We start from the raw sequence: 25,589 nt of genomic DNA on the forward strand, positions 1-25,589 counted from the left end.
TCGGCTCAGGTCATGCATGATCTCAGGGTCATGGGATTGAGCCCTGTGTTGGGCTCTGCACTCAGCACAGTCTGCTTGTCCCTCTCCCTCTGCTTCTCCCTCTGCACCTCCACCTGCTCGCTCGCTCTCTCTCTCTCTCTCAGATAAATAAATAAATAAAATCTTAAAAAACAAAACAAAACAAGTACTCCTGAAATAGTTGCCCCACCCCAATCAACTCCCCCCTCTGCTGGATCATTTCTATCAGCAAACACATGGTCTCTTACCCTCTTAAAGACCCTTCCTGATGCCATAGCACCCTTTAGCCACCACCCCATTTCTCTGATTTCTTTTACAAATAGCACCTCAGAGTAGCTGCCTATATACTATTTTATAGTTCAGGAGCCTACTGATGTCTGGAAGGATTAAGTAACTTATCTACACAGTGATTTACATAAACATAAAGAAGCATTAAGAGCAGAGACATATAAATTTTAGTCTCTGATGATACTAAGTAATACCTTTTTCCTAGTAGTAATAATAGAAAATCCCACAATGTCTAAATAAAAAGCCACTTGCAAACACTAATATTTAGGGAGCAATTTACAGGTTACAAAGAGTCTTCATGTGCATTTTCTCATCTGAGTCTTAACATCCCTGAAACTTGACTAAGTGATTATATCCCCATCTTGTTAATGAAGAAACTGAGGCCTAGGTTTGGGTAGGTTTGGGTAGGTTTGGGTAACTTGCCAGGCAAAGGGGCCCAACACTGTGCCTGTGGTCAGAGACTAAGGAGTAAGGCTGTCTGGGTGTCAATCCTGCATCTACCAGCTGGTGTCCATGTGACTCTGGCAAGTAACTGAATCTTTTTCTGCTTTAGTGTTCTTGTGTGTCAAGTGGGTACATCTCCCTGGGTTGTGGAGATGCTTACATTAAGTTTATGTAGAATCCTTGGAACCAGTAACTGATATGTATGAAGTTCTAAGGTTAGTATTCTCTTTATTAAGTGCCCAGTTGTGGACAGGCATTATGCTAGTTTTATAAATAGAAGTGCAGGGGCTCCACCTCTAGATAATCTGTCCCTGGCAAGCTCTCATTTTAGCTTAAAACTCGGATAACACAGGACATCAAACCATTAATATTTGAAATAAAACAACTGAGTAAAAATACCAGAATGTATTTTGAATCCTGTAAGATAACTGCTTAAAAAAAAAAAAAAACCTGTTGAAAATATACCAGTGGTTTTCTGATTTTATGAAACTTACCTTCTTCCAATCTCCCAGCTTCAATGTAGGGAGTAAGAAATAATGGCTCTCCTACGTCTCCCTTACGTGGTACAGAAACCCGAGCTTTTTTGTATAAGGAGGGAAAGAGCCCATCACCACCAGGGCTGAACATGAATACAGCCACCAAAACAGTCGCCTTCCACATGGTACCAACCATTCTCTCTGGTCCTAGAATGAAAACAACAAATGAATCCGAAGAATAAATATTTACCCAGCCTTTTTACATACAAGACATTCATTTATTTCATTCAAAAAATAGGTACACTGTAAAAAAAAAAAAAGTATATTGTATGTCAAAGCCCTTTGCTAATAAGCACCTTGGATACCACCTGAATAAAACAGACCCAATCCCTGCTGACCCCAAAGTGATGAGTCTAAGGGAGAAGAAGGCGCTATTCAAGGATTTATAATCTAACTAGAAAAACAATTCATATTTCTAAAACTGTGGTCTGAAAAGCAAATTCAATGCAGGATTAGATAAAACCTCAAGACAACAGGACTCTGTAACTGATCACCAGATGAGTGGTAGAGACACTTACCTACCACAGGAAGGGAGGATTCAGAACACATCTCAGCCTGAGGGAACCCAGGAAGGCCTTACCAAGGTCACAGATATGAGTAAACATGGGTGGAGCCCAGATGGGCAGGAGAAAGGGGGGAGGCATCACTGAGGGGTAGAACAGCTTGAGCAAAAGGGAGACTTGTCCATGGCACTTTGCAGAGAAATTTAAAATAAACAAAATGGATTTCCACTTACCTCTTCTGTCTCTTACAAATCATACATTTTGCATCCGAGAACAAAAAAGAAAGAAGGAAGAAAAGGAAGGTCCTACAACTATCTATAGGTCCCTGCCCCTATAGCTAGCTGATAAATAAACTCAAGAGCTACACCACAAACTTTATGAACACAGCTTTTTAAGGGCCTTCGAATCTGATGTTTGCTTAGAGTATTCATCTCAGCTGGTAATAATAATGGCTTAAAATTATATGATGATTTCCCTAAACTTGTATATAAACATGTAATTTGTATTTACAATGGGCTTTCCCATGTGTTTTCAGCTGATCTGACTATCTTAATAACCCGACCAGGAAATCAAAGACGATTATCACCAATTTTTAGATAAGGAAAATTTCACTCAAAGGAATGTCTCATCCAAGGACATGCAGAACCTGGTCAAGGCCAAGACCAGGTTGAGTTGAGTCAGGGGTACAGGCAGGGCTGGCTGGCAACTTTTTCTAAAATTTTGATGTTTTGTTCATCATGGATTTTTTTTGGCATTAATTTTGATTTTTTCCCAAACATCGCATTAAAATACTATGTATCATGATTATTGAGTTTTTCGGCACTCTCTTAAATTTTACCCCGGGCAAGAGTCTCACTTGACTCACCTTAATCCTTAATGCTAAGTATTATGATCTGACATCAGTGTTATTATTATTCTGCACTACTACTATTTAAGCATGATCTAAATTCTTAGCTCTAAAGTCTAAGTAAAGTACGTGACATGAATAAATACTTTACTCAGGTTTCTGGATGTAAAAAGAAATACACAATTATGCAAAAATAATGCCTGCTTTGGACTGTTTAAAATAGTGCTTTAAAATACCATGCCATTAAAACATCTTAAAAACACAAAATGTGTAAAAATCTATTACCACATGCTTATCATAACCCAAGCTGGCATAACATGAAAATACTGGTTGTAACAAATTTTAGACACATTTCCCCAATAAGATAAACATTTATAATTTGATCGAATATACAATGCTTGTCAAGTCTTTCATGGTTAACTTAATAGAATTCCCCATATTTCATGTAAACAAGCCCAACCAAATACAATCTGTAGCTAAAAAATGGCTTTGCCTATTAGTGACTATAATAAGGAACAAAATGAATTTAAAACCTGAAATTAGTCCCAAGAAGCCCAAGAGTAGTGACCACTATGGAGCTGATAAAATATTTTTTTTTTAATTATATGAACTTGTTACACTGATGTTTTAATAACATAACTACTTTCAAGGAATCATTAAAATTAAGAATCTTACTCTCTAATTGGTTCAGGGAAAAAAAAAATCTGTGGAATTAAAAAAAATACTGGAAGAAGCTCTTCCAGTAAGAGGTTTTGTTTTTTCCTGGTGGCAGAAAGAAACTAATCAGGCCATCTAATTTCTCCATCTTCCTGCTGCAAACCTCCAGTTCCCTTTAATGGAAGTCATTAATATTTAAATAACCAGGGTAGTAACAACACTTACCTTTTAAGCAGATGTTGACACAAAGATGTTAAAGAAGGAAAGAGGTAAAACTCATCTTGTTTTAACTGACATAAATCTAATACATAAAAGTAAGAGTTGGGTCAATTTAGTAGATCTCATTAACATTTAATCAAATAACTATTAGACTCATGGTTTCTCATGCCGGTGAATTAAAGCAACAACACACATCATTTCATAATTCTCATTTAACCATCAGAATTCCTGAACTGTGCTTGGCTGTCATCTCTCCTCATGAAAATGAAAGCTATTACCATGAATGGAGAAGTGTTGTTTTTTTTTTCTTAAATTCTTCTCAAATGTTTTTGCTTATCCCAAATTAGCCTGAATCTTTTAATGTACTGAACATTTATTGAGTACTTTCTAAACAAAAAATCCTGTACTAGAAGCTACTGCCCATAGAAAGTGAAAAAAAAATTAACCATACAATTTATCATGTCTACTTGAAATAATATGAAAACATTGATACTATTTCCAATTCAAATATTTCATATTGAAGGATTCAGGCAAACTGTTCCTCCTAATGTTTGGAAACATAAAATCTAAGTAAATACAAAGCAACATCAGCAGAATTAAACAAGCTAAAGGTCAAAAGCGTATGATTTACTAAAATTGTCTTACTAAACCTTAAATATTACAGTTGGAAACCATATGTCCAAAGTACAATGTTTTTCTGTAAACACAGCTATTTACCAGTGTTCCTTAGAATAATAAAAACTGTCAACAATGTAAACAATTTAAGATAAGTAAATTGTTGTACACCAAAAAGATGGAATTAGACACAGCAATTAAAATAACAAGAATATTTTGGAAAATATACTAAAATATTAGGTAAAGAAGAGCAGGTTATTATATTGGATATATGGTAGTTTTTCCTTAATTAACACTTCTTTAAAATTTCTAAAGTTTCTACAATAATTACTCTTATAATTAGAAAAAAATAGTTTTCGGTTTTGCTTTTGTTAAGATAAAGTGAAGCAACTGATAGACATGGCAAAAAAAAAATGCTCGTTCCTTATTCCTTGTTACTACCTGGTTATGACCTCTTGCGTTTCCTAGGAATAACGGTTCTGTTTGTTCTTTTAGAATACATTCTTCTTTCTCTAACATTCTATGAGGATTTGTCTTGGTCTCCTAGAGCCATAGAACCTCCAGACTCAAAGTACACTCTCTCTTTGACAAATTAGAAGCCTCTGCGTAAATGTGAGGTGCTGTTATAATAATAATTACTATTATTATATTGGATTTAATTCTACCTGGAATCGAGTCCATAACAAATGTGTACATAATTGGTATCAGCAAATATTTGTTGAACTGATGTGTCTAAATAATGAATCATATTTTAGACAGATATGAGATATTAGATTTTCATGTGGCCTCTCATCTTGGAGACTAAAACTGGAGCCAGAGAAGTATGTAAGTGACATAAGGTTACACCACTGTTGAGTAGTAGGCCCAAGACTCAAAGCCAGGATTTATTTATGGTTCTACATTGAATCTGCTTTCCACACTTTTATTCTTGATTACAATTATATTCAGATATTCTGTTATTGTCTCAATAGATGATTAACAGCCTGTAACAGTCCTAAACCCCTTTCACAGATCATTAGAGCATGCAATAAAAAAATGACAAATGAATAAGCAGAAATATTAATAAGTCAATCTTCCTGGAGAAACTTGGTTTTTAGAAACAGTTCTGCCAACTCATTCATTCATTGACACTTCAGTGAGACGTGACTTCTCTGGTCCCAGTTGATGTGTTAAAACCAGTGGTTACCTTTCCAGGAGCTTTGAGAGCTTGTTGTTCAACAAAGCCATTGTTAAAAATTAAACTAAACATTTAATAAGTTTTCTTTAAAAACGTAAGTAATAAATACTCAAAACGCATCACTTTATAGCTATTTACTACATTTTACTATGACTCCAGGGTTATGGTTTTTGTATGTGGTGGACAGATTCCATAATGGTTGGCTACAGTGCATTTCTTTCCAACTCTGCATTCAGGAACATCTTGTTGGTATCTTGAAATCAGCCCTGGTGGGAGTATTTACACCACAGAAATCAGCGAAGACTCCCACCCCCAGAGAGCTGGTTTTTAAACATTTACCCACACACCGTGGTCTCATGTTCCTAATTTGAGCTGGAAACTTCTTTCCATCAACTCACACTCCAATTCCAACTGAAATGATCAGCAGAAGAAACAAAAGGGCAAAATCCTGCCAAGCTGTCCTAGTGTCTGAAAGCAACCATTAACATGGTCAGATTTGCAAGCCTTCTAGAAAAGAAACCCGAAAAGGCCACTGGAAACTGTGCAGTCTACCAATGAAAAAAGAATCAAAAACAAAAACTCCAGAATGAGGACAAAGAAACAAAGAGCAGACGTTGTCAAGCCGCCTTCTGTTCTCTCCTTCCCACTTGCCTATTTGATATTATAGATTATTATTCCAATCAAAGGATAGGAATTGTTCATGTAAGAAATGCTGTACCTGCAGTAAAATAGCTATTTGGATCCCCCTCCCTATATAACTGGCCTTAGTAGCTCCCAACATAAAAAAAAAAACATTCCCCCAAAGAAACAAACAAACAAAACAGGCCAATGAGTAACAGACATTTCCATGGAATCTGCAATGAAAGAAAGGTAAAAGAAAGTCGTTCCTCTACTTTAAAAAGATGTAAACATGTCTCGAGATTATCAAGCAAATCCAAAGCACCCGAATCCTATCATAAAGAGCTACTGTGCAACCCTTCATAAATACCAACTCTAGCTCTTTTGCTAAAAGATTTCCATGCAAACAAGTGGTTTATTTGTTTATTTGGATAAAAAAAACTTTAAGTAAACAAGCCTTTATTTAGAGGGATCCACTACTCGTTTTCCTCAAGACATCATTTTAATTTCTCCAGTTGGTGTCTGACACGCTCTCATCCCAGGAGAGACATAGTACCAGACACACAAGGTGAGAGGTGATGGGCAACCTTCTGCTGAGGAGGCACTGAGAACATGCCTATCTCCGTTTCCCAGGCCACCCCTCTGGCATCAGACAGGGGCATCTAATCTTGCTAATGACTTAGGCATTCCCACCTCTGCCATCGTATTTTTGGACCCATAGGAAAGGGAGATAAACTTGAGTTACGTGGCAGGTAGAGGATGAAAACAATCAGGAAGAGGAGGAGTAATATTATCTGACACAGTTGGAGGAAGCTTTACCTCGAAGCCTCACTCCAACCAGAAGGAAAATCTGAATGGGGGTGGGAAGTAAAAAGTAGACATGTCCCAAAATGTTAGTAAGTTTTGAAACAGAAAGACATGAAGCCTCATCATAATAATACCAGTAATAGCTACCAATCATTGAACATTCTCTATATACAAGGAAAGGTGCTAATTGCTTTATATTTTTATTTCTGACCTTCCTGGGGCAGATATTATTACGATCCCACTTTAGGGATGAGAAACTGATCCTCGGAGAATTTAAGTTATGGGCCCAAGTTCACACCACTAATAAGTGGTAAAGCAAGGAGTTAAGGCCAATCCTAATCAGTCTACAAAGGCAATACCAGCATCTCCCAAAATGTGGGCCAGAGTCCCTCCTCCTTATTCAGGTAAATTTGGAAATATGATATATTATATCCCTGCAGAATTAAGTTATTATGTTGCTAAAAAGTTCTGCTGTAGATCAGTCTGTTAAAACTTTAGCCCAGTATTTCCTAAACCAACAATTTTTTTTTAAAGATTTTATTTATTTGAGAAAGAGAGGGTAAGCAAGAGAGAGAGAGAGAGAGAGAGAGAATGAGCCAGGGGCGCGGGGGAGGGAGAGGAGCAGCAGGGAGCAAGAAGCCCTATGTTGGGCTTGATCCCAGGGCCCTGGGATCATGACTTGAGCCGAAAGCAGTTGCTTAACCGACTGAGCCACGCAGACATCCCCCACAGACTAACAATTTTTGATCAGGAAAGGCTTCTTATTTTTGTGTAATATCCAAAAATTTTATGTAATGCACTCTGTGGCCTTTATTTATTCAACAAACAGGGTGGAGGAATGTGTATATCCTGGGCCCTTTCCTGCTGGGTTAACACTTCATTTAACAGTCTGGAAACACCTCTGGGTAGAGCCCACCTTGAGGAAACAATGCAAAGGCCCTCAGGTGCAAGTAAGTTTTGTTTGTTCTTGGTCAAGAGGAACACAGTGAATGAGGAAGAAAGTGGCAGACACATGATGAGTTCAGAGGGTGGTCAGGGCCAAAATATGTGGAGTTTTAGCTGTATTCATTTTCATTAGCATTAGGAAATAATACAGTCTAATCAGAATTTTGAAATGGCAAATGATCACTCAGGCTGCCATCTAGCAAGTGGACTACGGGAGTTAAGGATGGAACCCGGATGCCAATCAGGAGGCTGATGTAATATTCCGGGAGAGATGGCAGAGGCTGGAGCCAGGGAGTAGCAGTGGAGTGGTGAGAAGTGTGAGCTACATTTTGTAGGCAAGCCCACTGGTATTTATTAATAGACTAGCTATAATGGCGGAGGGAAGGAAAAGAAGCAAAAATGACTCCTAAGTTTCTTTTGCCCAGAGCAACTTCATGGATTGTTATGCATTGAACTGTGTGCCCCCAAAAGAAATGTTGAAGTGCTAACCCCCAGTACTTCAGAATGTGACCCTATTTGGAAATAGCGTCCTTGCAGATGTCATCAGTTAAATCAGAATGAGGTCATAGTAGATGAGGATGAGACTTTAACGCAATGTCACTCGCGTTTAGCAAAGAAACACAGAGAGGGGAGTGCCATGCAAAGCCAGAGAAGAGGGCCATGTGACAGTGGGGGCAGAGACTGGAGCGGTGCATCTAAGAGCCACGAATCGCCACGGATTACAGCAAACACCAGAAACAAGAAGAGTCAAGGAAGGATCCTCTGCTTCCTCTCCACATTTGCAGGTTTCAGAGGGAACATGGTCCTGCCAACACACTGATCTTGGACCTCTATTTGAGATAATAAATTCTGATGTTTTCAGCAACCCCCCACCCCATTTGTGGTCCTTTTTATAGCAGCCCTAGGAAACTAATACATGGAGAGTGGGACCACTATCCAACTGGACGTTGGGAAAACTCTGGAAGGAGTCAGGATGGAGGATGGAGGATGGAGTGGGTAATATTTGAACCATCAACAATCAAATGGGAAAGAGAAGTTAAATTGATTTCTTATTGAGATATGTCTGGCATTATTCTAAGCCAGGATTTCCCACAGGATCTTCTGTGAAATATTAGCTCAGTAAGATATTAATAGATTTTAAAAGGACAAAAGTTTGGGAAAATTTGGGTTAAATGAACTTAAACAGGCTTCCTGGTTCCAGAACATCTCATAGCCTATCATTTATTACTGGGCAACATGTGTTTATTTGACTGTGACACTATTCTTAGAAAGGCCCTGAATCCAGAGGTTTACCTAAGACATATCCAGATAAGGACACTAAGTCCCAGGTTGAACAATTTCTCAAGTCCTGGGTTAATTTTCTTGAGCCCCCACTTAGCTATTATTAAACAGTAAAGCTGGAATTTGAAGCCAGATCTAAATGATTCCAAAGTCCATGTATTTTACATTATATCACTGCATAAATGACATAACATGAGAAAATCTGCGTCCACGTTAACTTTTGACAAAAGCAGAATTCTGGGTAAACTGGATTATCCTGGCATTTGCAAAACTTACAGGTGCTAAAATTGCAAGTGATTTAAGCACACGTTTATCTGCAAAACAATGAAAATCACATGCCCAGATGAAAATCCATTCATAATGGATTTCTAGTGTACGTCCTTCAGTTTTGAAAATGATTTTTTAGGGGTGGATGAAGCCCTGTCCTTTAGGACTCATGGCAAAAGCACTATATTCCAGTGAGAAATTCTTCATTTTTCTGATGTAAATTAGTCCTATTCTTTTTAGAATCAGCCTCCTTTTTGCTATCTACTTTGACTAAATTTCTCAAATAAAAAATTAAGATACAGTGTGGCAAATACAAGGGTAAGACTGGGCACAATGGATGAGAATATTTTATATGAGGATGGTTCTGGGAAATTCTATTACTCCCTGAGGTGACAAGAAACTCCTCCCTGACTCCAAAACAGAGATTATTATTATAGAGAATACCCGCCATGTAACACTCCCTTAGATGAGTCTAGTACTTTGCTCATCTCTTATCCACAAATTGTTTCATTTGGTCTTCAAAGTAGTCAACAGGGGCCCATGTTGATGGAGCAGAGCCTGGGCAGACTCCAAGTTCACTGGACCATCCACTCCCTTCAATAAACAAATAGAGTTGACCCTTTAACAACATGAAGGTCAGGAGTGTGACCCCCTCCACAGCTAAAAATCCAGATACAATTTTTGACTCCCCCCACATTTAACGACTAATTACCTGCTGTTGACTAGAAGCCTTACCAATAACAATAATAAGTAACACATACTTTGTATGTTACATGAATTATACACTGTATTCTTAAAATAAAGGAAGCTGGAGAAAAGAAAATATTATTAAGAAAATCATAAGGGCGCCTGGGTGGCTCAGATGGTTAAGCGTCTGCCTTCGGCTCAGGTCATGATCCCGGGGTCCCGGGATCGAGTCCCGCATCGGGCTCCCTGCTCCTTGGGAGTCTGCTTCTCCCTCTGCTTCTCTCTCTCTCTCTCTCTGTCTGTCATGAATAAATAAAATCTTAAAAAAAAAAAAAGAAAGAACATGCTCTCCTTGAATTTAAAAAAAAAAAAAAGAAAGAAAATCGTAAGGAAGAGAAAATACATTTACAGTACTGTACTGTATTTATCAAAAAAAAATCTGCATACAAGTGGACCCACGCAGTTCAAATTACATATCTTTAGCTCCTACTATGTGCTAGACTCCAGTGTAGGCACAGAGAACCAAAGAGACAAAGTGTCTGCCTTCATGAAGCTTACCCTACAGTGGGAAAGAGCTATCAAGAAAATGAAAGCAGGGTAAAGGGGTCAAGAGTGATGGGTCACGGAGTGGTGTTATTTTACATCGGGATGGTCAGGGAGGGTCCCTCTGAGGAAGGGACATGTGAGCAGCTCTGAAGGATATGAGAGCCTTCCATGTGAATCCAGGGAGAAGAGAGTTCCCGGCTGCAGAAAAGGGATGGCAAAGACCCTATCCCAGGAGGCAATGAGGACGGAACTAGCGTGGCTGGAGTCCAGCGAGTGAGGAGGAATGTAGTACCAAGTGGGGCCAGGTATCAGATCATTCTGGGTGTTGAAAGCCAACATATGTTTTGGGGGCTCCCTTCTCCCCAGACCTGATGTTTCCATCCATGGTGAGGCCGGCCTCTGGCCACCCTGTCGCTCACTCCCAGGAGGCTGGGGCAAGAGGTGGAAAGGTTTATCCGATGGATAAATGTGGGTAAACTGGGCATGCTGGGCTCTGTACATGGAGCAATGCTCTCCTCTCTCCGCCCAGTCTGGGCCTGTAAATGGCTGGGCAAATCTGCTCAATGCTGGGCTTCAGTCGTAGGAAATTCATTTGCCCAGAACTAAGAGTTTCAGCCCAACCCAGTTTGTCTCAGGAATACAGACACCATTTTACTTGCTCTTTGTCTTCTCAATTTCTCCAGAACTCAGGTGAGGGAAAGGAGTTTGCTATTCCGGGGGGCTTCCTCAGAGACCCCAGTAGAATAGAACTTGGGGTTTATTCTGAGTGTAACAGGCTGGAACTTTTTTTCCCACTGCACCCCACTGTCTCTATTATCCTGCAAATATTTCATCATATATGTAATTAGGAAAGGCATCCTTAACAGTATCAGCTTCACACACATATTCAGAATTTGAAGTCCCATATAGTCTGACTTGCCCACACCAGCCCTAGAAAGTTATAAGAGTTGATCACAAGAAATGATCTTTAAAAATCAAACTGTCCCAGGGGCACCTGCGTGGCTCAGTCAGTTAAGCGTCTGTCTCCGGCTCAGGTCATGATCCCAGGGTCCTGGGATGGAGCCCCATGTCAGGCTCCCTGCTCAGTAGAGAGTCTGCTTCTCCTTCTACCCCTCCCCACCACTCATGCTCTCTCTCAAATAAATAAAGAAAATCTTAAAAAAAAAAAATCAAACCATCCCAAATACCTTTACACAGGTAATCAAAGGGCAACAAAGTCACGGACTACTTAGCAAGAACAAATAAATACAGAACTGAACCCCCTCGTTAAGTATTTTAAAATCAAGTGTACACAGTATCCAAGTGGAGACCACAGAAAAAACCCACAGACTTGTTGATCTGGTTCTTCTGCCAGGGAATGGACACACTGTCTACAATTACCTCTGTAGTTTCCGAAAGCAAAGCAAAGCAAAACAAAACAAAGAAAACAAATAATTTTCACTCTCTTCCTTGCATTCTCACGTCTGTCCATACCATCTTGCCCCAGTCATTAATGATCTCCAGGTTCCCAAATTCAAAGGTCTTTGTCTTAATTGCCCTCTCTGACAGGTTGACATTACCACTTTGGTAAATTTACCAATGCTTTGCTTTCCGTAATCTGTGCTTTCATGGATCTTTTAGAATGTTTTCTTTCATGGTTCCCTCTTCCTCTGCCTTCCCCTTAAATATTGGGTTTCCCAGGAGTCTATCCTTGGTCCACAGCTTATCTCTCTCCACACATTCTCTCCGGGGTGGTCCCATCACTCAAAGTAGACCTTCTACTGACACCACTCACATAACTGTTCTTCCCCGAAGCTGCAGGCTCATCTACCCAGCTGCCTGCTGAACATCTTCACCTGATGCCCCATGGGTATATTAAACTCAGCTGGTCAACACGCAACCTAATCCTTCTGCTAAAACACAGTGAATTGAACACATTTGTTTATTTCTGTTCCCTTATGAAACCGCTCTAATGTGAAAGCAAAGACATCTTTCAAAGGTGTAAATCCCATGGCCAAAGAAGACAGCAAATATGGCAGATCAAAATTTTGTTGTTACTGTTAGATGGAAAGTAAAGAAGTAATTTGCAGAGAATGAAAGCAGAATATCAATGAGAAACAAGCTCATTCACATCATAAAGCCACAGAAAGGCAAATGGTAAGTACCAGACACTGCAGAAGGCAAGGGACAGCATGGCACAGAAACTAGAGGGACAGATGAAAGTCTGTAACAGAGGGTAGAGCCTCAGACACCTCCAGGCCTTAGCAGAGGAAGAGACTCCTTCCGCAGAAAATTTATTCTTTGAAAAATTAAGCCATAGAAACTCTAGACTTGAGAATACGAAATACAGGAAAAGTTGGGGAAGAGGCATCCAATTTAAAACTAAGAGAAAGTCTACATACTGATTGCCTCTGGCCCCTCCAACACTCGGCTCTAAGAAAGCTGACAGCCAGAACTATCTGCCTCTGTCTCTCACCCTATGCAGGAGAAGGAAGGATTCTTCTCTGGAATACCTGAATCCACCAAGAGAAGAGTCCTATACATACTTACTTGTCCTCCAACGAAGTATCTTGGACCCCACCAATCAACACCAGGGAGTCAGTGAACCGCGGGCAAATCCCTTCAAGACAATGGAGTTTCCAACCAGCAACTTGGTTTCTCACACTTAGTATAAAACTAGAGTCAAAGAAGCGCTGAACATTGGAAGAAAGCCTTTAATTTGGAAGAAAAAGCAAAAGAAATCACTTGAAGAGGAAGAAAATCAGAAGAAACAAAAACACAAGGAGTGTAATAACTTTTCAAAAACAAAAAGTATATATATCTTTAAGAAGGTAAGAGAAGATATTGCGTTCATTTAACAACAGAATACTGCCTTAAAGGGGAATGAAGGACAAGGGCATGTTCCTGAAGACTAAAAATGAGGTGGTAGCAATTTTAAGATTTTGACAAAAGAGTGGGACAATAAAGACACATAAATCTCCTAGAAAATATAACTAAAGGAGAAAAGGGCTTAAAAAATAGGAAGAAAAAAGATTAAGATAATTAAGAGATTGGTTCTGGAAGACCAACATCCAACTAATGGGAGTTCTAGAGAAAGAAGGAAGATACAATTCAAGGGAGGAAATTATCAAAGCAATAATACAAAAACATTTAGCAGAGGTATAGACCTAACTCTCAGATTTAAAGGGACCGCCAAGTTCCTGGATCAAGGAATGAAATGACACAGAACAGATTCCAGAAATAAAGAGACTGTCATTAACTTTCCAGAGAGAGAGAGAGAGAGAGAGAAATAGAGATCACAAAAGAGAATCTAGAACCAAGATGACATTAAACTTTTCAATAGCAGCAACTGCAGCTAAGAGATGCTGGGAAAACATGCCTCCAAAACACTAAGAGGAAAATAACCTTCAAGTTAGAATTACGTGCTCAGCCGAACTATCAAACAAGTGTGAGGGTAAAATTTTCAGGTAGCTACAAGGCTTCAAACAAATTGATTTGTATACTACACTATTCAGGAAGCTACTGGTAGATGTGTTCCACCAAAACAGGAAAGAAAACCAAGAAAGGGAAAGACGGAAATTTCACTAATAGGGGAACTAATACAGAAGAGAAAACCCAAGACGACAGCTGTGCCTAAAGAGTCACCAGTATGGGTCGGAGCACTAAGTCAGAGCAATCCACAGGCAGGAGCCTCAAGAAAATAAAAATATGAATACCACACGAGTTTTTGTAAAAAGTCATATCCATAAGGATAGTACAGTTCTGTCTGCAGCTTTGGACAGAAGTCCCGATAGTGTCACAGAAAACGAAGCAATCCAAAAAGAGGTAGTTATTCACTTGACGAAGAATATAAAACTGTACAAGAAAGGTAACACAATTAGAGTATACTACTTGGCTGAGCAGTAATACTTGCATAATAAAGTAAACATCAAATATGGATTTAGCAACAACCAGATATTCTACAGCCATTTGAACAGGACTGGGGACAGGCAATTTGGGACATTAGGTAAGAGTGCTAAATTCCCACCTTGGTTAACAGGAAGTCCATAGAAAATACCTCAACTTGAGAAAAAAATGCAACTCTTAAACAAATAAGTTAAGAAACACACTAGGTAGATTACTTAGAAATTTGGAGTTAAATACTAGAAGAAGCAGATAGAAGAGTCGGAGGAAACCTTACAGGTAAGTGGGGAGTGATGGGGAAGAAGACTAAAATTTTTTATGATGAGAAGCGTAATATGACTTGGATTTTTCACCTACATACGTGAATTATGTTGACAAAATTCAAAAGTAATTAAGAAAAAACCCAAAAACCCAACTTAGTATCTTCTTCCCTAAACATGTCCCTACTTCTCTATTTTCTGTCTTCATTAGAAATATTCTTAAAGTGCTAATGCCTTATATTTTAACCATATCTCTGTTAAGCTGAGAGTCTGAACAAAGGGTGGGGATTTTAAAAAAAGAAAACCACAGGCCCAAAATGATATCACTTAGGCCAAGTCCCCAAACAAGGACTTAATGCATAATCTAATTGTAGTTTCAACCTTCCCCAGAAATACGGTCTTAACTAGTCAGTAAGGAATTTTCTGATGGGTACCAGTGAGTCTACCACAGTGGCCCTCTCCACCCCCCATGAGAAGATGAGGTCATCTGCATGATAAGACCCCTTGCTCTTCCCCCTAAGATGAACAATCATTTTCTTTTGCTAGTAACTTTCTTGCCCCACCCTCCTATAAAAAAACCTTCCTTTTTTTTTTTTTTATATAGCACCTCAGAGCTTCCCCTCTACTTGCTAGACGGAACGCTGACCAATTCAGAAATCACTTGATAAAGCCAGTTAAATCTTTAAAAAATAAAAAAATTTTAAAAAAAAGGAAGGAAAGGAGAAATACTCTCAAAGCACTGAAGCTAAAACCCTGGATTCTTTCTTGATGTATCTCTCCTTGCTGCCTTCCCACAGCCAATCAATCACCAACTGAATCTCTTAGTTGTCTCTCAAATTTGCCCTCTCCTCCTTAGCACTACTCCCAGGTCCTAATCCAGGTCCTTATCACGACTTGCCTGGACCATTGCAAATCTCCAAACTGATTCATGACCCTGACCTTAACTCTTAGTTGGATGAATTTCCCCCCACTCTTCATTTGCTGTTGCCTTTCCTATTTTCTTGGGCCAGGGGTTTTACACCATTTCAAACTCTGTTACATAGCAATAGATAACCGATACACAGGCAAGGTATCAGCATAAAGCAGGAAGTGGATAAATAGCAGGATGGAAGGGAGAAGTCAATAGAGGGCAGATTGCAGAGAGCCTGAAAGCTGTTCAGAAACTTTATCCTCTAGTGACTAGAAACTACTGAGGGCTCAGTATTTTGTAAAGAATATTATGGCCATAGTGTGAGGATGGATTTAAATGAAAAGAGAAAAAGCACAGACACCAGTTAATAGGCTTTCCAGTAATGCAGAATTAAGACGAGGGAGCCTAAACCAGGTAAAGGCAATAGTAAAGGTGTGGACAAGGCAGACTTAAAAATAATTAGAAGGTAAAATTAGCAGGACCTTGTGAGCGATGAGATATTATATGTTGAAACAGAACAGAATCTAGGATGATTCCCAGATCTGACTTAGATGGCTGGGCAGATGGTGGTATCATTCACTAAGATCTCCCACTGATGTAGGAAAAGATGTTAGGGTTTGAAGCCGATGGTCAAGAAAGAATTCTTGAGACCATCTTTGGTGCAAAATGGTGGTTTTATTAAAGCATGCGGACAGGACCCGTAGGCAGAAAGGGCGGCACCGGGGTCGTGAGGAGCGGCCCATTATATACTTTCAAGTTGGGAGGGGGGTAGGGATAGTTTAAGTCTCTAAGGAATTTTGGAAGCAAGGTTTCCAGGACCTTGAGGGGCTAGCTATTGTTGGGAAAAGGTCATTTATGACTGTCTAATAAAACCTGAGTCATGAGACCCTTCAGATGTGTATGGGTGGGTCATATGCTTGGGGGATGATTGTCAACATGTATCTTGGGGGGGCTAGAGATAAAGGAAGTTTCCAAAGGAATTTTTATAAGTTAAAGTAGGCTTATAGGATCCTAGGGGCTGGACTAAGATTGTCTTTTGCCCTTACCAAAGTATTAACATTGAGGCAGTTGAGTCCCTAGAGGAATGTCACTCTGCCTGTTTCAAGGACTTGTCAATAGGCTACAGAGAGTAAGGAAATTGAATAATTTTTCTTCTGCCTTTATTTCCCACATCACCACTACTCAATTTTGCCATGCATTTAACTAGCATTAGTGCTTAACAGGTGTGTGTGTGTGTGTGTGTGTCCATGCACTCGAGTATGTGAAGGGAGGAGTGGAGCATCTAAGAAACTGAAAATCAACACTTCTGGTAATCACATAGCAATGTTCCCAACAGAACAGTGACAACGTTTCTACATGCCCAAGGCCACACTGCAGCTGCAAAATGACTGACAATCCTTTCTTCTGGGCAGTTACTGCTTTCTTAGCAATGTCTCCCCAGTCCCACGTTGTTACTCCCACCTCCTGAACCAAGACTGCTGCAAGTCAGTTGCTGAACTGCCTTGAACGCCCCCCACCCCCATTTCACTGATCCCTCCTTTGCCTCACTCAGCAGAAGGCCAAACCTTTCAGAAGGTTTGTCCTATGTCCCCAGTCCCTTGGGTATACGTCCTCCTGTGCTGCAGTTAAGCGAATAAAACTAATTTTGCATCACTCCAAGTAAAGAGAAGTTAGAGAGACCATAAAATCGATAGAGAGAAAATAAAGGTAAGCCTAGAGGAGAGCTGAGGGCTCTATATATTATTCTGTGACAAGAAAGCAAGACTCTGCCACAGTTTCTGAATGTACAACATTGATTATGAAAATTTTCAAATTTTCAGAAAGGGTGAAACAATTTTACAGTATATACCCCTACTGAAATTCTATTATCATTCAACTGGTATTGATTTAATGCCTACTATCTGCCTGGAGCTATGCCTACCTGTAAAGACATAAAAAACAGGGTGAAGTTGGGGAACAAGGGAGGGTTTGATTTGGCAGGAGCACAGAGTTTGTGAGGGGCTCATGTGACTTTGGTCTGTGTAGTTATGTTGGAGTCACATGGAGGACACTGCATTTCATGGCAGGAAGTTTATACTTCATACTGGTTGCAATCAGGAGCCATTGAAGGCATTTAAGGAGGGGAGTGTCTTGTGCTTTAGAAGGCTCATTTCCAGCATCAGTATTAGGCTGGAGTGGAGAGGACCTGACATCTGAGGGCTAAGTTAGGTGACTTTGCAAATGTCCTGGGACAAGTAAAGGTTAAACTGTGAACAGAACAGATTGCAGAGAGAGAAAAAGGAGAATCGATCTCTTTGGGGCTGGGTTACCTACTCCTCCAAAGAACCATATAGTTACACAAAGATATGTCCAGTGGTGTTTCTGAAAGTAACGGAATATGGAGTCCCAAAAGAGAAAGGAGGAAGGGCTAGCCTGGGATGCCTACATAAATATTTTGACCTGTAAATAACCCTAACAGTTTAAAATGAACCACTAATTAGAATCAGAATATGGAGAAAAGGTTAAGAGGTAAGTCCCAAGGACAGTGGAAAGATAAGATGCTAAGAATTTGCTCTTTCAGGCCAATAGATCAAACGACCTAAAGAGTTATCTCCTCCCCTCCCCAGCTTACTTCCCAGGTTCCGGTTTAAAGCAATAAAAGAAAAAACATGTGATTTCATGTACAAGGCTATTCCTGCAATATCTCTGAGGGAGAGAAATCTCAATACTCTGGTTTCAGTTCAGTTATGCTTAGTAGTTGAGTTTTATGATGAAAGTACCTGATCACTGTCCTGTGAACTGAGTCCATTATTGCTTAAATCTTTGAACTTGCAAATATATAGCATAAAAGTTTAAACTCTGTTCCTATTTTTGGCCAAGGAACAGTTCTAGCATTCTGCCCAGCTTATCCTCTTCCAAATCTATGTAGATATGAATGAGTCATTCTTCCAAAGGTACCTTTCAAATTATGAGAAACTTACCTACTTTAGTTCTTTTAAATGTTCTTAGTTCAGCCCATGAAAACCCCACATTATTAAAGCCCGGGGAATGCTAAACTGAAATAATCGCATTTGCTTTTTAAAATGAACTATACTTCTTATTAAGAATGGGTCATTGCCTATTTACCTTGGGAATTTCAGTGCTAATAAATGGATATCTGATGTTATCTGAGGCAGTAATTAAGCTCTTCTCTATCTTCAGTGCATACCAGTATTGTATTCAACACTCAGTCTTTCCTCTGACACATCATATGCCTTCTAAAACAAAAAACAAAGTCGTCAACAAAATACCGTCATGCTGTTTGCTTCTTGTTTTTATTTTCTCAAGGGGTATGAACTGGTAAGTCCTTCGGACTTGCTTAACACTCCTCTAAGTTACTTAAACTACCTGTCAGTCAAAACCCACTTACTTCTCAGGCTATAAAATCAGTCTTGGAGAACCCCACTATGAATAACTGGTTTATAAACTAGACTCATATATCTTGCGGGACCAATTATGCCTTTCCAAAAAACCCAACTCCTAAAAAAAAAAGAATGAAACAGCTTCTTGCTAAGAACACTTGCATTACATTATAAAGCGTTTCCCCGGGACTTAGAGGAGCCTGGAGTACAAATCTAGAAAGCCCAATCGGCCAAAGGGTGTTGACAACTGTACAGACTTTCACACGCCAACAAAGCCAGTGTGATCTACTTCCAAAAGTGTAAAAATTTCTATTTTGAACAACTTTCTTAAAAGCCGTTTTTCAAATTAGCAAAATACATTCTAGTTGGATTTTTTTTTCTTCCTTACATCTGTTTTTACTCATCTCACACCAAAAATTGTAAAAAGTTAGTTGTACATTTAAGGGGAGGAGAAAAGATAAGTGTCTTTAAAATGGGGAGACTGGGGCTTAGTAAACCTAAAAAATGTGCTCAAAGTGACCGACTAGCAAAATGCATTGCTGGGATTTGAATCCATAAAGATAACCAAAGCCTATTCTTTTCCCATGAGACCTAGCTGACCTAAAAGGTATTGGATGCTTCCATTTGTCTCTAGGGGTCCCAACGGCTCCTAGAAACTTCCCTGCGAGGGCGCCTGGGTGGCTCAGTTGGTTAAGCGACTGCCTTCGGCTCACGTCATGATCCTGGAGTCCCGGGATCGAGTCCCACATCGGGCTCCCTGCTCAGCAGGGAGTCTGCTTCTCCCTCTGACCCTCCCCCCTCTCGTGTTCTCTCTCTTTCTCTCAAATAAATAAATAAAAATGTTAAAAAAAAAAAAAAAAGAAACTTCCCTGCGAGCGCTAAATCCACTTGGCAGGGAGCTGCTTCCAGCTGTGCTGTGCCCCCCCCCCCCCGCCCCGCTTTCTCCTAGTCCTATATTCCAGGTCTTTCTTCTGTGCTTTCTTTCCCTCTATCAGGCCAAATCTCCTGTGGGGCGCTCAAATCGGAGGCATTTCTCGCTTCCACTTTTCCACAGCACCCACAAAATCAAAACATCCCAAAGAGACATGTTGAGGGAGTCAGGGAATGTGACCCCACCTTGCACCAAGAGTAACGGGGTACCCCACAGCCCCGGTGCGACTGCCTCGGATTGTGCCAGGAGCCTTCGGGAATGTTCCCGGGGCCAGGCGCACCCAGAGCCTAGTGCCAAGCATCCCCAGTTCCTCAACGTGGTAACTCCGAGCCGGCCAACACGGTGCTACCTCCCTCCTTGTGCACACAGCTCCTGAGACACCCGCCCGGAGCTCCCCGCGTCCCGGGACCAGGGCGAGGGAGGACCCGGCGCGCAGCGTTGCACTCACCCGAGCCCGTCGGTCCGCGCAGCGGTGGCCCAGGGGGTCAGAAGTCCTGCAGCCCTGCCCCTCGCCCCTGCCGGTCGCGACTACCCTGCAGGACGCCGGCGGCTGAGCGCTCCTCTCGGCGGCCCACGTGACCTAGACCTTTGGCGCCAAAGGTAGGTCTTCACCTGCCCTCCCCGTGACCTGGCCGCATCCAGGCAAGCCCTCCATCCTGGGAGAAGCCGGCACCCCCCGGAGTGGAATCCTGAAAAGTAACAGAGAAAGGTAGGCTGCGGTGCAGCTCTGCTTTGTTTGTTCCTTTGTGTGTTTTGATTTTCCTTCCCACTTTTTTAAAGCTGCTATCAGAATTTAAACATTGTATTTAAAAAAAATCATTCCCCACACGGGTGCTTGCAATCCTGGTGCTTGCAAGCCCTGTGTTTGCAAGCCCTGTGTTTGCATCTGGAACCCGAGGGGTGTTTTACTGCCGCTGTTTAGGAAGCCCACTTGTATTCACCCAAAGTCCACGTTCCCATCGCAGTAATCCTGAGAGCTCAGCAAGCGCCAGTACTGTGTCAGGTGCTTTCTCTGCAGGAGTGCCTGGGAATCTTAACGCAATCTGATAGGTTCTGTATTAAGATTATCCCCATTCTGCAGGTGGGGAAACTGAGACTTAGAAAGGTTAAGTGTCCCGTTCAGGGTCACATCTCTTGTAAGTGACCTCAGTAGGTATTTTTGACCTCCCTCAGGTCCTGGGCACTGAGCCAGACACTGAGGGGAAGACAGGGTCTAAAAAGGTAGGGAGATTACAAGAGCAAGGTAAGACAAAATACAGGAATGTCATCATTCCCACATCGGAATGTCCCCAAATGCCCTGTGGTTCAGAGATGGTTATTTAGAAGCACCCCAGGCAGGCCACCTGGCTTGGCATTCTGGCTCTGCTACTTAGTTACTAGCTCTGAGCCATTATTCTTCACAAAGACGATCGAACAGGACCACCCTGCTCCTTTGTGAGGTGACTTGGCCCCTCTTCCCATCAAGAGGTAGAGTCTGTTTTCCAGCATCCCGTTGGATCAGGGCTGGTTTTGTGACTGGTTCTGGCCATTAGAATGTGGGCAAATGCTGGTTGCTTCCCAGAAATCAAAAGGCCCCGCAGCTTCTGCTTTGAGGCAGCTGCCTCATGACCACCGTGCCAGAAGCCAGTGTGTGTGGCTCCTGAAGAGTGAAAGGTCACATGGAGGACTGAAGCGTTCCAGAGACAGCAGTACCCTCTGAGGGACCAGTAAGAGAAGCCAGAGGGTTGCACCTCAACCTCTCCACTAGCCGAGTGCATGAGTGAGCCCTGGCAAAAACCAGCAGCAGAATGGCCCAGCAGGTCCCCTGAGCAGGAAAAAAACCTAATTCATTGTTATTTTATTAAGCCGTTTATGTTTTGGGTGGTTTGTTATGCAACTAAGGCTAACTATAGCACTAATTTTGTAAGCTGGAACAAATTACTTAATGTCACCGAGTCTCCGTTTTCTGGAGAAGCAATCTGGGGATCCTGGACACTCAGAACAAGGTTTGGGGAGGTATGGATTTGCAGCAGGAGGTACACAATGGACTTAGTCCCATGGATGCCTCACTCTGTGTAGAGGAGTACAGCAGTGGAGGGCCAAAGGAGGCCTGCTAAACTGTGGGCCTTAGCACAAGGACAGCTACTGGCCAAGGAATACCTTTGCCCAGCATGGAGCCACTTAAATGAAAACCAAACTGAATTTTACAGTAAATAGAAAATGAATCATACTTGAGCATAGGTCTTCAAAAACAGGGTGTCGCCAAAGTTTTACTGCAGTTTTAATAACTTCAGAAGTATTAATGCTGCAACTTACAAAAACATCACTTGAAAGTTTAATTACATTTATTTTACACTTACTCAGTTTTGTGAATTTCAAGTAACACGTTTTTCAGTTTTAATTTTTGTTTCATTTCCCGAGTGAAAAATGGCATACATTGATTAAAAGAAAAAAAATTACATCTATTAAAATAACTAAAACTTAGAGTCAAAAGAAGTAAACTTTCAAATGACAGTTTTGTAAGTTTGTGGCATTTATACTTCTGAAGTTATTAAAGCTTAACATTGCGCTAACATATTTTGAGTCACCCCATATTTGAGTTTGTGGTGTATCAGGTTTTGTACTAGGTACTGAAGCTTAGATTTCTCAAAAAGGAAGAAAGAAGTGGTCTTCTTTGGAAACTTGAAGTCTAGTTGGAGAAAGGAGGCACTTAAGTTGATCCCATAATACAATATGCTAAAGGCTGTCACTGGGACCTATAAAAAGTACTGTCCTTACAGAGAACAGGGACCAAGTGACTCTGGCTGAGGAGCCAGGTGACATGAGGTGACATGAAACTGGGCATTAAAAATGAATAGACATTACAGGGAAAGGGTATAACACAGGCAAAGAATATAACCACGTGTGAATTGATGCTATGTTCTGGGAATGATTGACTTTTTGGGCCTACTGGATGCACTCAGGATGGGTTAGCAGTTGGCTAAAACAGATACACAGAAATCAGGTGGGAAAAGCTTGAATGTCGAGCTACAAAGACTGATGTCATTCCCAGTTAGTAGATTGGGAAAACAACTTTTTTAATGAAATAGGATAGAATAGAATAGAACGGGTATTTTGTTTCCTAGGGCTACTGTAGCAAAATACTAATAACTGGATGGTTATAAACAATAGCAATTTATTGTTTCATGGTTCTGGAGGCTGGAAGTCTGAATTAAGGTGTCTATAGGGCCATGCTTCCTCTGAAACCTGTAAGGGAAGGATTCTTCCCTCTTCCAGCTTCTAGTAGCCCAGGTCCTTTGTGAGTTATGGCAACATAATTCCCATCTCTACCTGTGTCCTCAAGGATGTCCCCATGCCTCTTCACATTATCTTCCTTCGACATGTGTCGGTCTCTGTATCCCAATTTCCCCCTTTTGTGAGAATACGAGTCATATTGGATTAGGACCTACCCTAATGACCTCATTTTAACTTCATTACCTCAGTGAAGACCCTCTTTCCAAATAAGGCCACATTCTGGGGTACCAGGAGTACCAGGAGTGGGGGTGAGGACTTCAATGTATCTTTTTTGGGGGACACAGATCAATCCATGAAAATATAGGAGATAAAATGTTAGAGTAAGTCATGCTTTGTGACACTTTCTGTTTCAGCATACGTGTGTGTGTGTGTGTGTGTGTGTGTGTGTGTGGTAGGTCATTGTATCAGTTTCCTATTGGTAGCATAACAAATTACCACAGAATTAAAGGCTAAAAGGAACACATTTATTCTCTTATGGTTATAAAGTCAGGAGTCTAAAATCAAGGGGTCGGCAGGACTGCATTTCTTCTCCAGGCCTTTGGGAAGAATCTGATTCCCTGTCTTTTTCATCTTCTAGAAGCTGCCCACATTCTTTGTCTCCTGGCTGCTTCCTTACATCACTCCAGCCTCTTGCTTCCATCTTCATATCTGCTACTACTCATGCTGATCCTCTAGCTCTCTCTTAGAAGGATTGTTGTAACCACATTTGTTCCACCGGATAATCCAGGATAATCTTGTCATCTTAAAGTCCTTAATTTAGTCATATCTGCGAAGTTCCTGTTGCCGTGCAAGGTAACGTATTCATAGGTTCTGGAGGTTAGGATGTGGACATCTTTGGGGGGCAGGCATTAGTCAGCAGTCTACACACTACAACAGTCATAGTGCAAACCATATTTATTACTATGAGATATGGTCAAAATAGCTTGAAAGCCACTACACCAGGGGCGCCTGGGTGGCTCAGATGGTTAAGCGTCTGCCTTAGGCTCAGGTCACGATCCCAGGGTCTTGGATCGAGCCCCACATTAGGCTTCTGGCTCAGCGGGGAGTCTGCTTCTCTCTCTCCCTCTGCCTCTCCCCCTGCTCATGCTCTCTCTCTCTCTCTCTCTCTCTGTGTCTCAAATGAATAAATAAAATCTTAAAAAAAAAAAAAGCCACTACACTGGAAGTCTGAATTTTTTGGGTTAAGATATGTTGCTTATTTTCTTAGATGAGCATAATACATGATCATTAGAGAAATATGAGGCTATACAAAAAGATCAGATAGAATTTTTGATGTGATTCCTCAGAGATAACCACATGATGTATTTTTGTCTAATCTTTTATCTATACAAATATATGTTCTACACAAAAGATGGAATCATATTATATGGAGTTATTTATCCTGCTTTTAGCAGTTAGCATTAGATCCTAATTATTTTCACATGTTGTCAATTCAAAAACATTAATGGCTATATAATGTTCAATCCTATGAATCTACCATAATTTATTCAACCATTTCCAGCATCCGGTCATTTGAGTTGCTTCCAATTTTTCCTTATAATTAATTCACTAAGAAATATTCTCATATAAATAATTATGTGCATCTAATTATTTCCTTAGCAGAAAAATCTGGAAAGCAGAATTACTGAGTCAGAGGGTCTTCGGAAGGTTATCCAAGTTCAAAGAAGAGAACTCTGTTGGAAAAGTAAAGTACATGGGGCAGGGGTGTGGATGGAAGTGACAGCCACGGGAGGAGCCGAGTTGGAAGAGTATAGCACAAAGTACAAATAATCTCTGCAAAAGATGATGAACTCTTGGGCCAAACTGTGTGTGGTAGTCCCTGTGTGAGTTTCCTAGAACTGCCATAACAAGTCGTCGCAGACTGGGTGGCTTAAGACAACACACATGTATTCTCTCACAGGTCTGGAGAAGTCTGAAATCAAGCTGTTGGCAGAGCTGCTCTCCCTCCAGGGGTTCTGCAGGAGAATTTTTTGCCTCTTCCAGTTCCTGGGAGTCCTCAATGTTCCTTGCCTTGTAGCTGCATTTCTCCATTGTCTGTCTCCATCTCTACGTGGCTTTTTTCCTCTGTGTTTTTGTATGTTCTCTCCTTTTCTTTTCTTTTTTTTTTTTTTTTTAACGATTTACTTATTTATTTGAGGAGCGGGGAGAGGGGCAGAAGGAGAGGGAGAGCCTTAGGGTTCAATCTCATGACCCTGAAATCATGACGTGAGCCAAAACCAAGGGTCCAATGCTTAACTGATTGAGCCCCACAGGTGCCCTGTCCTCTCCTTTTCTTATAAGGATACCAGTCACTGGATTTAGAGCCCATCCTAATCCAGTATGACCTCATCTTAATTTGTTACATCTGCAAAGACCCTCTTTCCAAATAAGGTCACAGTCTGAGGTTCTGGGTGGACATGAATTTTGAAGGGGACTTCAGCCCACTAGAATCCCTGTGGAAAGAAGGATATAACTGTGAGAGATATTTAGATGCACTGAGAGGATATGGGGCCAGCTAA

General features: G+C 40.9%; 1 protein-coding gene across 6 annotated transcripts in view; it reads right to left on the minus strand.

Moving 5' to 3' along the window:
• CPVL (carboxypeptidase vitellogenic like) overlaps positions 1 to 20,542 on the minus strand; it is a 127,089-nt gene extending 106,547 nt beyond the window's left edge. The window contains exons 1-4 of one of the 6 annotated variants that reach the window (XM_027573892.1): positions 20,267 to 20,538; positions 18,613 to 18,743; positions 12,985 to 13,146; positions 1,245 to 1,433 (exon numbers count right to left, since the gene is read on the minus strand). In XM_027573892.1, coding sequence (XP_027429693.1) covers positions 1,245 to 1,422 — 178 coding nt within the window. In that variant the 5' untranslated portion in view covers positions 1,423 to 1,433; positions 12,985 to 13,146; positions 18,613 to 18,743; positions 20,267 to 20,538. Of the gene's footprint in view, positions 1 to 1,244; positions 1,434 to 3,518; positions 3,595 to 4,458; positions 4,477 to 4,568; positions 4,607 to 12,984; positions 13,147 to 18,612; positions 18,744 to 20,266 lie in introns of those variants that run through there. The other 5 variants (XM_027573890.1, XM_027573891.1, XM_027573893.2 and 2 more) reach the window with 5 other exon arrangements.
• Positions 20,543 to 25,589: the final 5,047 nt, after the last annotated feature.

The sequence above is a fragment of the Zalophus californianus genome, chromosome 12 (genome assembly GCF_009762305.2).
Source record: "Zalophus californianus isolate mZalCal1 chromosome 12, mZalCal1.pri.v2, whole genome shotgun sequence".
NCBI lineage: Eukaryota > Metazoa > Chordata > Mammalia > Carnivora > Otariidae > Zalophus > Zalophus californianus.